The 12,548-nt window shown below is 38.9% G+C and overlaps 1 protein-coding gene across 2 annotated transcripts in view; it reads left to right on the forward strand.

The window, feature by feature from the left end:
* The window catches only part of APBB1IP (amyloid beta precursor protein binding family B member 1 interacting protein), a 72,530-nt gene that overhangs the window by 31,731 nt on the left and 28,251 nt on the right, over nt 1-12,548 (forward strand). For both annotated transcript variants that reach the window (XM_069777369.1, XM_069777379.1), the window contains exons 7-8: nt 2,863-2,984; nt 11,199-11,273. In XM_069777369.1, coding sequence (XP_069633470.1) covers nt 2,863-2,984; nt 11,199-11,273 — 197 coding nt within the window. The remainder of the gene's footprint in view (nt 1-2,862; nt 2,985-11,198; nt 11,274-12,548) is intronic.

Genomic DNA, 12,548 nt, shown 5'->3' on the forward strand with positions numbered 1-12,548 from the left:
ATCAAAAGGAAAAGGAAAATTGCCACAACTTTCTTCCTGGGTCACATTTGACCTAGAGAAACGGGAAATTGTCAAACAGCCTTTAGCATTCTCAGTTTACAGACACCCAGCAGAGATGTAAAAATGCACAAAGAAAATTAAGTATCAATATTGCACTTTAAAAGAGCCCCAGGAATAATCATCCCGCTAAACTAAAACAAAGAAATGTAAAAGCAGTCGGAAAAAGCGTAACTGCTCATGAGCAAGGAGCTGCTAGTAATAACGGCAGAGATGTTAACTTCCAATCTGTTCTTTCTACTCCATTAAGATGATACATGAAGCAACGTTACTGCATTCTTTTGTACCTGCTTATCTTAACTAAGAAAAGACTGGAAATGTCATTAGACCCTAGAAATGTCACAGATGTCACTGAATAGTTTTAGAACGTTTCCTTGTCTTGGAAAGTTGCTTCCTCTGGTCTAGTGTGACTTGGAGAAACATTTCTGAGTGTTAGGATGACAGCATATAAATATAACCAGATTGTTTTCTGAATCTCCATAATCATTAACAACAATGCACTCGAGTTTCTTCATAATCTGGATAGAAGTTTTGAATTCCCAATCACACTGTTAAAACAAGACATCAGGGAGATCATATGTTACAAACATTGGGGTTAATGGTTAGAATTTTTTTTTTTTTTTTTTAAAGTAAAAATTACTTGTGTTACTTCAGTCCCAGCTAATGCTAGGTGCATTGGGTTAGGGTGTTGGTATTGTAAGGAGTTACTCTTGTAATGAATAAAAACTGTTTTAGAAGTCAGGGCAGAAGAAGAGTAGGAAAGGAAATAAATCAGTAGTTGGTTCAGGAAAAAAGGAAAGTGTATGAACTCCTGATGCAGAGGTCTATCATCAGGTCCAAATCAGCTGGGAATGGTACATATTCTTTCTTCTGCTTCCAGTGCACAGCAACATGCAGTTAATTTTGTTCAAAATCAAAACAATGTGAACTATTCTTTATTCTTGTGAGTATACTTTTTGGCAGTTCTAGATAGCTCTATTACTATCAGCATACTTAGAAGACAGGCTTTCCTGCACTTTCCCTTTCTGCCTGCTTTCCAAATTAGTATTCAAGAGAATAAAAACTTTAAGAAGCAAATTTGAGCAGCAAATATTTCAGGCTGAACTGAAAGTCCAAGCTAGTTTTATATCAGAAGATCCTTGACAGAGTATCTTTTATATACTGTTATTTTGAAAGACGATCGTTGCAAATAAAATAAACTACAGTTTAAGATTAATTGCTTGTTAAATATCACAGATAATCTCAGTAGTGAGATGGTGATATAATACTGGGCTGTACATACCAGCATGTATTTTGCAATAAAAAGTATTTGCCTTATAATAGGCATCCAGATTTGACTTTTTTTTGTAACAATAATTATAAAAAAGACCCTCCTGGGGATGGTAAGATCATACCTTTTATACAAGAAAAGCCTGGTACTGGAAATGAACAAACAAAACTATATGTGGCAAAAATTATTGTTAAATAACTAGCATTATGACCTGAGAATTATTTTACGGCTATCCTGGACTATAAGATACTGTTTACCCTTCAAACCGTTACTTCGATTTTATATAGTGCTTTGTATTTCCAGTGCATTGCAGAAGTATCAACTAAATGAAAAGTGTTATGTTGCTTGTGTGTTAAAAGTTGCTGTGTACATGTGAACTGGCCCTGTAGCTAATCTCATTTTGTGCATTTAATTAATTCACAAAATTTAGTTTTGATGGGACATACTGAACCCTTGTCAAAAGTAACAAGTGTTAAAGAAAGCCTACAAAATGTATGCTCTGTTATCTCCTCTTATACTAGGCCAATCTGGGCCATTGAAAGATGTGACCACCACAGACCACTGAAATAGGAGTCTAGGTGTTCCCAGGGAACTGCCAAAATGATACGGAAAATTAGAGCTAGGTGAACTCCCTGCCCCAATACTGAATTTGTAGAAGAATGCAGTTTGGGTCCTTCCAAAATCACCTGTCAAATTATGCTCAATTCCTTTTCCTTCCAAAGGGGGTTTATGTGACTGTTCAGCTACTTTATACAAGTGAAACCGCAGAAGAAGAGATCGGAGTTACGTAACCTCAGCATACACTGTGACTTTCCTGGGTGGAGGATCTGGGTTCAGATCAGCTCAGGAAGGAAGAGAACTGACATTAGGTCTCCCACATCTCTGGTGAGATTTTTAACTACAGAGATGCTGGGTGAAACAGTGTATCTTCACATCAGTTCTCAGTCTGTCTTCCCATTTCCTCTGTTTTGCTAGTTCTGTTTTTAAATGCAGTTGCTTGAAACAAAACATTTTATTTTCAGTGCATAGAATTCTTTCTGCTGACAAAAAGCAATTTCTCATTTGTTCCAATAAGTAAAAAGACAAGGGAATAAGTTTTTACTTTTTTTTTCAATTCAGTAGCCAAAGTTAACACATAACCCCTCCCAGTCATACTGCAAACCTTAAAAAAAAAAGGGGGGGGGGGGGGGGCAAACAAAAACAGAAAGGCATTGAGAGACATGGATGTAACCATCTACTCTTAGTGGTTCACTGTTTCCATCCTTTGCAGCGTTTGGGCAACAGCACAGAGTTGCAGGAGGAATCCAGGAGCATGCCGGCACTACATAAGGCATCTTTTGTAGCTGATTTGCCCTTCTGCATGACACTATTTTCATGTGATTTTGCTGCCTTCTGGGCAGTAGAAAAGAGTGCTGGACTGTCCGGCTCTGAGCGAACACCAGATAATGATTACATTCTTCCACAGGAATTTCTGCAGCCTCAGGAGAGGGGAGAGAGAGTTTGAGTGTCTTACATTACCTTTTCTGTCTCTCCAGAAAGGTTTTTTGAAGACCATGAAAATGTTGTTGAAGTGTTATCAGACTGGACTCGAGACACTGAGAATAAGATTCTGTTTTTGGAAAAAAGTGAAAAATATGCTTTATTTAAAAATCCCCAGGTAAGCTAACGTGGTATTTGGATAAGAGTCTAAAATCATGTCATTTCATTTGTATGCTGCCTATTGCATTATTAATTTGCTTTCAACTCTGTCAGTTTAGAATTAGAGAAAGCAAAACTTGTACTTTCAACAAAAAAAACCCCAGAATGTTGAATGCAAGGATTTGAAAATTAGTGCTTTCTGTTCTTTTCTGATACTATTTTAAAGTCCCATCTGCAGTGGTAAAAAATGAAGCATGTAGTTCTCCAGTGGTACAAGCTGTTGGTTAGGCACAGCCCTCAGAACTGGGGTGAGATGGCTCAGCTGCAAAAACCTGGCTTTTGTCATTACTACAGTTTCTCCACTATTTCCTGATCAAAATCAACGTTTCCTTGAAGGTTCAGTTTTTGCCAGGTATACATCAAACTTCATAATGAGTATGCTGAGTACTACAGAGAGTTTATCTGGATTTCATTTTGACTGGGGAGAAGAATTGGGTGAACAGTAACTTGTGCACACTAACTTTGTGAAAAGAGGGTCTGCACACTGAATTGCGTCAAATTATTCAGGATAGGTGTATGCACAAATGATTCATTTCTTGTGATGTGTGGTCAAAACCATATTTACAAACACCCTAGCACATACAGTTTACGGATTCTGGGGCACTAGATCTTTTCCCCTTGTCAGCGGTCTGTTAGCTCACAGAGCATCTGGTTTGTTCCTGAGGGCAGCAAGAGAAAAAAGAGCAATTCGGCATTGCCAAAAAAATGAGTCAAATACATAATTTGCCAGCAAATCTCACCAAGCTGCTCATTAGGAAGTTTTTTTCGTTGTTTTTTTTTTTTTTTCGAATGAGCCAGTATTTCAAATAAAACCTGCAGAGAGGAAGATTCCTTTCTTGACATAACAAGTATCCACAGTCAGGTAAAGAAAACTTACCCTGCATTGTACATGGATTGATGTTGATTTTTAATATGAAACAGCAAAGCCAAGTTTGGAAGCAAAACATACATGATGGCTCAAGATGTCATACTTTCTAATGCACATAAACATACCTAGCAGCAGAGGTTTGATTGTACATTTGATTTGTACACTAGTAGTGTTACTTGGGCAAGGCTGTGAACCTCCCATAGGATGTAACTCTTTGATGAAGATTCTGGGCATTTCGATTGCAATGAACTTTAGAAATAAACATAACCTAACCCAAAACCAGAATAAGAGTTGTAGCTCTGTCCTCCCATCTCAGGACATGCTGAGCTTCGACTGGACATGTCTGCAGTTCTTGAGCTTCAGCCCCTCTTTGATAAGCTCTAAAATGAACAGTCTAAGGAAACTGGGTCAGCTGCAGCTATCACACTATTGAAATATTTGCCAGTAATAAAGTCTAACCATCTGTCAGGCTTAGTAAATTCAAACATTGTGAGACAGGCAGAATAGTGCAGTCATATCGGCAGTTTGTCTTTTGGTCAGAGAATACAGTATTGTACAAACAGAGCTCACACTAGATAATGAAATATGGTAAAATACATGATACGGAGTGAGTCCTTGAAAAGGTAAACCAAGTGAAAATGCTGAGTTGGTGGGGGGCAGGGTGTATGATTACTTGCAGCAATTATGGTGTAACCAATGAGAAGCTGAAAGCCAGTGCTCTGATACTGTATTCTCAGTATATTCAGCCTCCTCCTCCTAGCTCAATCAAGGTTGCCTCATAAACTCATTTTGCAAGTACAGAAATTGCATAATAGTTTTTTTGACACAGCCAGTGGTGGTAATGCAGCAGCAGGTGGATTTCTTGTTGGTCTTATTTAGTGCTCATTCTGTTGGAGGCTGTCTGTGGAGATCTCACAGTTTCATAACTTGCAGATATTTTGCTGGAAAAAAGAGGCAAATTCCAAAGGTGGCCAGGTTCTTAGACAAATGAATGATACAAAATTTTCATTACAGAGGTTTGATGCAATTAAATGCTTTAGAAAAATCTTATAAAGATGTCCAGATGCATTGCTAAAACAAGTGGATCTCTGGAGAAGGTCTATGACCTGTGCCAAAATTCATTGTTTCTTTCTGTGAACGAGTTATATACCTGGTAGAGATTAAACAACAATTAATTAAACGTGTTTCATTTTCTAAGGAGGAACTGAGGTTTTGAAATGCAGGATTTATCCTCTATGTCTGTGCTAGCAACATGCTGCTCAGCTATTGCCAGTGGGTTTTTTTGAAGATTGTCATTCTTGTCATGCAGTAATCTCTTAATATTTTTCTGCAGCTTTATTTTAAAGTATTTGGAATATGTTTTAGAAAAAGGATCTGCAAAATCCTCGGGTGTCCCCCTCTTCCTGAAGACAGGCACACTTTTGCCCTTTCCTCACCGTGATATAATTTACTCTGTAGCATCCTCACAGTAAAAGACTTCCATGAATGGCATCAGTGAGATGCCATCATCTACAGAGATGGAGCATCACAAGTCTATACTAATGAGTGAAACAAAAATACATATTGGTACATGCGCAAATAAAGGTGATGCTTTGTCATGTGGTTGAGTGATGCTGTGCTTGACTCTTGAAAGGAAAGGTTGTCAGGTCTCAACACCTCTTTTCAAAGAGCTCAAACAATAATTCTTAGCTAAAAGAGAAATATAGGAATATAGGAAATGCTTTTGCTTCATTTAAACAGGGTTATTTGTAAGGGGTAGCTGAATTGAAACTGACTGTAAATGCTAGTCACACTCTTAGAACACTATATTTGATTTTTGCTTACATGGATTTTGATATCCTGTGTTTCTTTTTTGCTGATACAAGCAGACAGGATAAATTCAAACAGTGCAGGTGATGCTACATGCATGTGGGGTTTTTTTGGTTTTTATTATTTTTGGACAGTATTTGTGAAAATTAATGAAAATCTGTACAGTGTGTACTTTATGCTTCTGCTCCCTCATACGTAAGCCAAAAGCAAGAGCTGTACCCTCCAGTGGAGAACCGATACACTGAATTGACATTTATTTCTTCCGAAAAGCAGGAGTACTAAACAGCGTGAGAAGGAGGTGGAGTAAGAATTTGTAATGCCTTTCATAACAGGACAGCTATAGTGAGTTTCATGCTTGAATATTTATTTTGAAGTCAGTGAAATTGGGCTAGTATCCACTAGGTGATATTTTGGTTTTCACCACTTTGGCCACCTTTATGAATCAAGGTTTTTCTTTTGTCTCCACTGTTACCCAGTGAAGGAAACATAGAAGGGTGGCAGGGAACCTGATTATTGAGTGTGCTGGCAAATGTGCAAAGAAATAGAAGTGAGAAAAGGGAAGTGTTTTTCACTGTATTCCCACTGTTTAGTAATCTTAATTTGTCTATCAGTGTATCTCAGACCATGGTATAGTTTCAAGTTGAAGATGCTGCTTCAATAAATATTCTTCTTTTTCTGCCTTGGGACTGTAACACAGAAACAGTCTTTACACATTTGAACCATTTTGCAGGTGACTTTTAATCAGCCTATTGAGTGCTTTGCTGTTAGCTGCATCCTAGCTTATGTATGTCTTTCATTTGTTCCATGTTCCCCTCTCTTTGATGATGAAGATCATCATCCTCAAGGCATGAAAAGTCAGCTGTAGTGATTTCTTCAAACATTATAAAATCAAGTAAACAGAGTTGAAAATCGTTTTTTTTGGGAGCTTCAAAAGAGTTTTGCCTTTAGCTTTATTTATTTATATTTGTGATCTTTAGAGCAATTATAGGTATCTTCTAATATTTTTAATATGCATTTTTTTAGGGGATACATCATGATAGAGGTTGCAGATATGACCTTGTTCTGTTTTATTTTTTCTGCACAAACTGTGTGGCATTCAGTACACAGTTGCAGTGGGCTGAAATGGGATGAGAGCTGCCCGGTTCTTGCGTCATTCTGGCTACAGTTTGGATGAGCATAAACAGGCAGCTTATCGCATAAAGAAGATACTAAGTATGGAACAGCTGCCTTGTTCGCTGCATGCTGTCTGATCTGTGCTGTTGCGGACCTTGCAGATCTTCTAGAAAAAGTTTCAATAGCTTGAAAGCAAAAATACAACCTAAGCAGAAGAGGAAGCAGAGGGAGGATGCTGCCTCGAACACCTGTTTTCTGCTATGTACTGACAAGTAGCTGCTGCATTCCAGCTTGGATGGGGCTCTGTATGGAAAAAGAGGAAAGGTATGAGAGAGGTGTTGTTTCATTTAGGAAATTCTTTTTTACAAATACAGAGGCATGAAACGCCAATCAGAGAGTTTGGCAGTGCAGTAGTTAAGGCTACTGTTTCTACCGTGATCCAAGTTTGGTTTGCTTACATGCCACCAGAGGCGTTCTTTGAAACTATTGAAAACACCTTCTGTCTTCAACTGTTTGAGCATTATACAGTGGAGAAAAACATTTCTGAATGTTTTTACCTGCCTTTCCACACAAAAGGAGATGGCTGTATCCCTAAGTACGAAGGTTGTATGCATAGACTAGTGGTACTTTACAGTACAAAGCACAAAATTAACCTAAGGTGGCTATAAAATCTTTACAGGATTTTCGTTTATGCATATGGAATTTCCTGCTGATGTAAAGCCACAGAGGGGTCATCAGCTAGTTTTGCCACTGTCCTGCATAAGCACAGGGGGAAATGCTAGCATAATATCTCTTAAGGATATCGTACCTGGCTAGCAGTACATGTCAAAACTGCCACTGTAGTTCTGCATTAGTCTGAGTCAGGCAGAGTGGCATGGGGGAGCAACTGGCTTTGTGTCAGCTTCAGCTGGTCTGGGGTATGTAGACACAGGGGATCATTCTGCAAAAACGCTTGTCTGTTTGTCTCTGAAGTAAATAACCCAAACAGTGCAAACAAAGCAAACCCAATGACAAAGTGTACCAGCATACTTTGGTTTGTTTGTTAAAATAACCCTTTATGTTTGCTTTATTATGTTATCAGCCCAAGAGGATGAGTCCATCCTGTTAAGTAAGCTCAGCTCTCTTATCAAGAGAAAGACATCGTCTTTTGAACATAAAAAATAATTAATTCTCAAATGTGTAGACATATGCAGAGAGCTGCCCTTTAGCCACATCTTGTCCCATTAATGACCTGACATCCCAAACCAAACATGCATTTCCCAAGTGGTGTCCTCAGATGGGAAAGAGCTTGCCTTTTATCATGACCTTTGACTACTGGACTTGGAATGACCTCTTGTGGACACATGTGGTTTGCCTCCTATAGGATGAATGCTTCTGATCAAAAATAGGAGACCACACAGTGATAAAACAAGTACAGTGTACAGTCTGCTCCCCAGGTTTTTAGCCACTGACAAATAATAAGTACCATGTACTTCCAGATTTCAGGGCAGAGACATAAAGGAGGTAATCAGTAATAAATGAAATGTGTGTCGACAGGTGAAAGATGACAGTGTACATCTTTGTAATATTGGTTTAGGTGACAGAGCCCTCTTTCCCTAATGAAAAAGCTGCATTGTTAGAGGTCCAGCATGGATATCATTACAAACTTTCTGTCTTTGCTATTGATTATGTCAGTACAGGGTGGTTTGTGTTTCTGCTAAATAAATGCCAGATGCCTAAATGTGAATCAGTTGTAATCAGAGGAGCTTTGTTTTCTTATCAGTGCACTGAAGGCTGACTGAGCCAGATGAATGCACTCCCCACTGGTAGTGAAGCTGATGAGCCAAGCCTTATTGAGACAGTGATAAGGTGTACTTACCTTGATAGATCTTCATTGTGTATTTTAGGGGTTGTACTATGTCTTCATAATGACCTGTAGAAGGCGGTGGCTTACAGTTTACATGTCCCTCTACTCTCCAAATCCATCCCAAAGTCTGGAGGCCCAACCCAGCCTAACAGTGCCCTCTGAGTTTTCTCTTCATACCTTCATCAATGCAAAAGTGGGTGTGCCAGATTCAAGCCAGCAGTGCTGTGATAGCACTCCGTCAAGAAGAGCTGTTGCGCATGTACAGAGGACTTGGTTGCAGCTGCTCAGAACAGTATCTTTTTTTCCAGTGGGATGAATGGAGCAGTGCCACTCAGTCAGGCCTATGGTTTTGGACTGCATAGGCAGGCATCGCTGTACAGGTTCTACTGAGAACACACTTTTAAGTGGGTTTTGTTTTGAGCTGGTTTGGGTTTTTTCCGCTGTGAATACTGTCTTCAGATGTAGTCATGAAGCTGTGGTCCACAGTGTTTGCTTGCCTTCATCCATGGACTAAAAATGTGCTCAGGCAGTCTGGAGCCAGCTATGTGCTGCTGCATATCCTAGAGAACATTGCTGTGTTTCCTAGCATAACTGTCTGTTGTATTGAATATTGAAGTTTCTTTATGTTCATACCACAGACATGGCATCAGCACAGGCCAAGTTGCAGGTGGCTGTGTTTCCGTTGTCCCCTGTCTGACTTAATGTGAACTTTTAAGAAAGCAGTTTTTAAAGAACTGTTTTTGAGATCATCCACACCGCTTCCCCTTCCACTCCTCATGCCCCTCCAAAAACTGTCTGCTATGAGGCTCGGATTCTGGCAGACAGCTGTTCACAGTGTTGCTTGAAAAAGATGTGGTTGTGTGGAAGAGCAGGGTTTCACTTCAGATAAACCTCATTACTGTAAACATGGTATGCTGGCAGGGCAGATTTGCTGCTTGTTTGTTTCTTTCTTATACTGTAGCAACAGCATGTTCCTTCATTTACACACTTCTCATTTGTCTTTTGGTAATGTTTGCATTTGTGTTGCAGTTTAGTCCTTGTGGAGTTCAAGGCATGTAAATATGTTGCCACATCCTCATAGTCTTGAGACATGAAAAACAGAGAGAGATGAAAAGTCAGATAAACTCTTCATTTTCTTCTTACTGAATTGCTGAAGAATTACAGCATTAGGAGTAATTTTTAAGTAGATGGCTTTCAAAATTTGTCGGGTTTTTATGATATTGTCTATTTCCTAAACGATGGTATTTGGTTTATGCCCTTTGTTCTACAAACTTGGCTTTTTGACTAATTCCAGGGAAATCATTAAGACTGTCCATGCATCAGGTATTTTCCAAACCCAAGCTCCTCTTCTGCACGTACTTTTGTTTAGAAAATGATAAAACACAAGAACTTTGAGTGTTATCATTCTGGTCTCAAGCCCATGGATCCAAATGCTACTTGATGCATGGCATAGCTCCTTGATCTACGTGCTTCCTTCATACCCAGCTGCCTTACTGTCTGCAGGCAGCTGGGCTCTGCTATCTGGCCGTGCTTGCTGTGGAGCAAAGCCACTGCACATGCGCCAGCACACAAGTCCTAGCATGCTCCTGAGCTACCTTCCCACTGCCTGAATTTGCATATATGTCCAAGTGCTGTCATTTTGTCCATCTGTATGTACAATGCAGATGGATGCAAAATTGTTTTTGCTGTTTAACAGTGGGTGAATTTATTTTTATTGGTAACTGTGTGCATGAGGTGCTGTACTTCCTTGTCTGCAGGGGCAGACAGGCACTGGGTTCTCTGAGGCCGGCTGCAGCTTCACAGCCCTCTGTCACAAAAGCGGAAGGTGATTTCAAAGTACAGGCTTTTGTTTCAGTAGGCTGGAGCACATGTGCCAAGATATCATGGTGATAATTTCTTCTGATTTCTTCCACATCTTTTAATACCTTCTTCACTGCATAAAAATACTTTGCAGAGCATGAGCAGGGGTTTAAAAGTAGAAAGTAGTAACTTTAGATAAAGGCTTTGGCATATAAGCACTTTTATTAAAAATTAAGGGCTGAGTTATATCCAGAGTGCTAGATGTGAAGCATGCAAATTACCAAATTGGGGTTTTAGGAAGAATGCTTTGTAGCCTTTTGATACTGCATTGTATTCATCGTATATCAGCATGCAGTAAAATGTTATGTTCTCTACTGCCTGTAATAATATAGGAAGCGGTGAAAATTGGAATGATAAAATCAAATCCAATGATCCAGAAAAACAGCCAAAAACATAAGCCAGTGTTTTTAAAATTTTGGGAGGCTGTATATATATAGGTAAAAGTAATTTTGTATTACTTTTTAATTATTTTCAAAATAAAGAATTCAAACTTATGAGCTGGCAGCTGTGATTGAAGTTTTCTGTAAGAAGAGTCCGTAAGCATCTGCCTCTTACATATGCTGGCTTGGATATTCAATAATGAAAGACTGAGTAACTGTTGAATGGGTTTGTAGAGATCTAGTTACTTGTGTTGCTGTCTTTATAATGAACATCAGTTTTGTTTGTGTCTTAATCAGAATTTCTACCTGGCAAGCAAAGGGAAGAATGAAAGCAAAGAAATGAATGATAAAAACAAAGAGGCTTTACTGGAGGTAAGCCAACTTTCTAGCTTGATGATGCAAATGTCACCAAAACTCTGCCACCATCTGCATCTGCTCTGCAACAACTGCGTTTAGTTCTTTGTGAGCAAATGTGTAACAACAGGAAATTCTGTGATGGTTGGTGTCTTTGTGTCTAAGGTTTAATATGTGGATTTTCCTCTGCATCAGCTGCTCACCATTAAAAATGCAGATTGTATCCCCTACCAGCAAAATTAAATGAAGGAGAATTATTTTGTTGTTATAGACCCCAATGCCATGAAACGTTTTCACTTAGTGTTTCTGTGAAGAGTAATGCCATGATAACATGTTATACAAATAAATAAAAAAAAAGAAACTGCTGTGCCACACCCTTAGGCCAGCCCTTGTGACTTTATATTGTTAGTAAGGCTGATCAGTAGCAAACAATTATCTTCTGGGTTAGAAGTAGATGTACTTCTCACTACCGCAAATTATTAGCTGTACTACAACAGAAGAAGAACCTTTGCACTTTTCCAGAAAGTCTGTTTAGCTTCTTGCCTTTCCTGCTGAAGTTTTACTTCAGTTGTATGTTTGAGAAAAATCCAGAGCTATATGAAAGAAAAGATTATCACAGTTCTCCTGGCAAGCATTTTGACTTTGGTAAAAGTTCACACAGGAAATGCTGTTCTCAGGTAACTGAGGATTCCCATTTCAAAATTAGTGCATCTTATGAAGGCACCAGATGTCAACTAGCAGAAGTCCTGGTAAATTCTAAATGAAAACATTAAGTGATAAGTGTGTTGGCATTAAAAATTACCCAACAGTAGGTCCTTCAAGCAAACAATGCAGTATATTTGTTTAGACAGTGTTGTAAATGATAGCGTGTATTTCAAAGTGAAAGCAGAGATTGAGGGGTATTTTTTTCTTTAGCTGTTTTTAGAGCTATAAGCAGTTTCTAAAGATTCTCTCTACAGAATCTATAAATACAGCAATAGAGAAAAACTGACAGCAGCAGTACCAACCATTCTGTTTTATTGCCTTCACTGAGCACATTTATGTCTAGTTAAAACCTTTTGTAGGTTTTTGCCTGACCCTTTAGAGAATGGAGTTTTTGCAAGCCTTCTTTTCCAGTGTGAGCACCCAACTTGCATGGCTGAGTTGCCACATTAGCTTGGAAAAGTTTCCTTTGCCCGTCTAAGGTGTTCATCTCCCTGGTAGCTGCATTCCCCATGTTCATATGTTCACTGTCACAGGAAATGTCTTTATTTTTTAAGGGAGCATTTTTCTGCTATTTATTAATAGGGTTGT

The sequence above is a fragment of the Haliaeetus albicilla genome, chromosome 2 (genome assembly GCF_947461875.1).
Source record: "Haliaeetus albicilla chromosome 2, bHalAlb1.1, whole genome shotgun sequence".
Taxonomy (NCBI): domain Eukaryota; kingdom Metazoa; phylum Chordata; class Aves; order Accipitriformes; family Accipitridae; genus Haliaeetus; species Haliaeetus albicilla.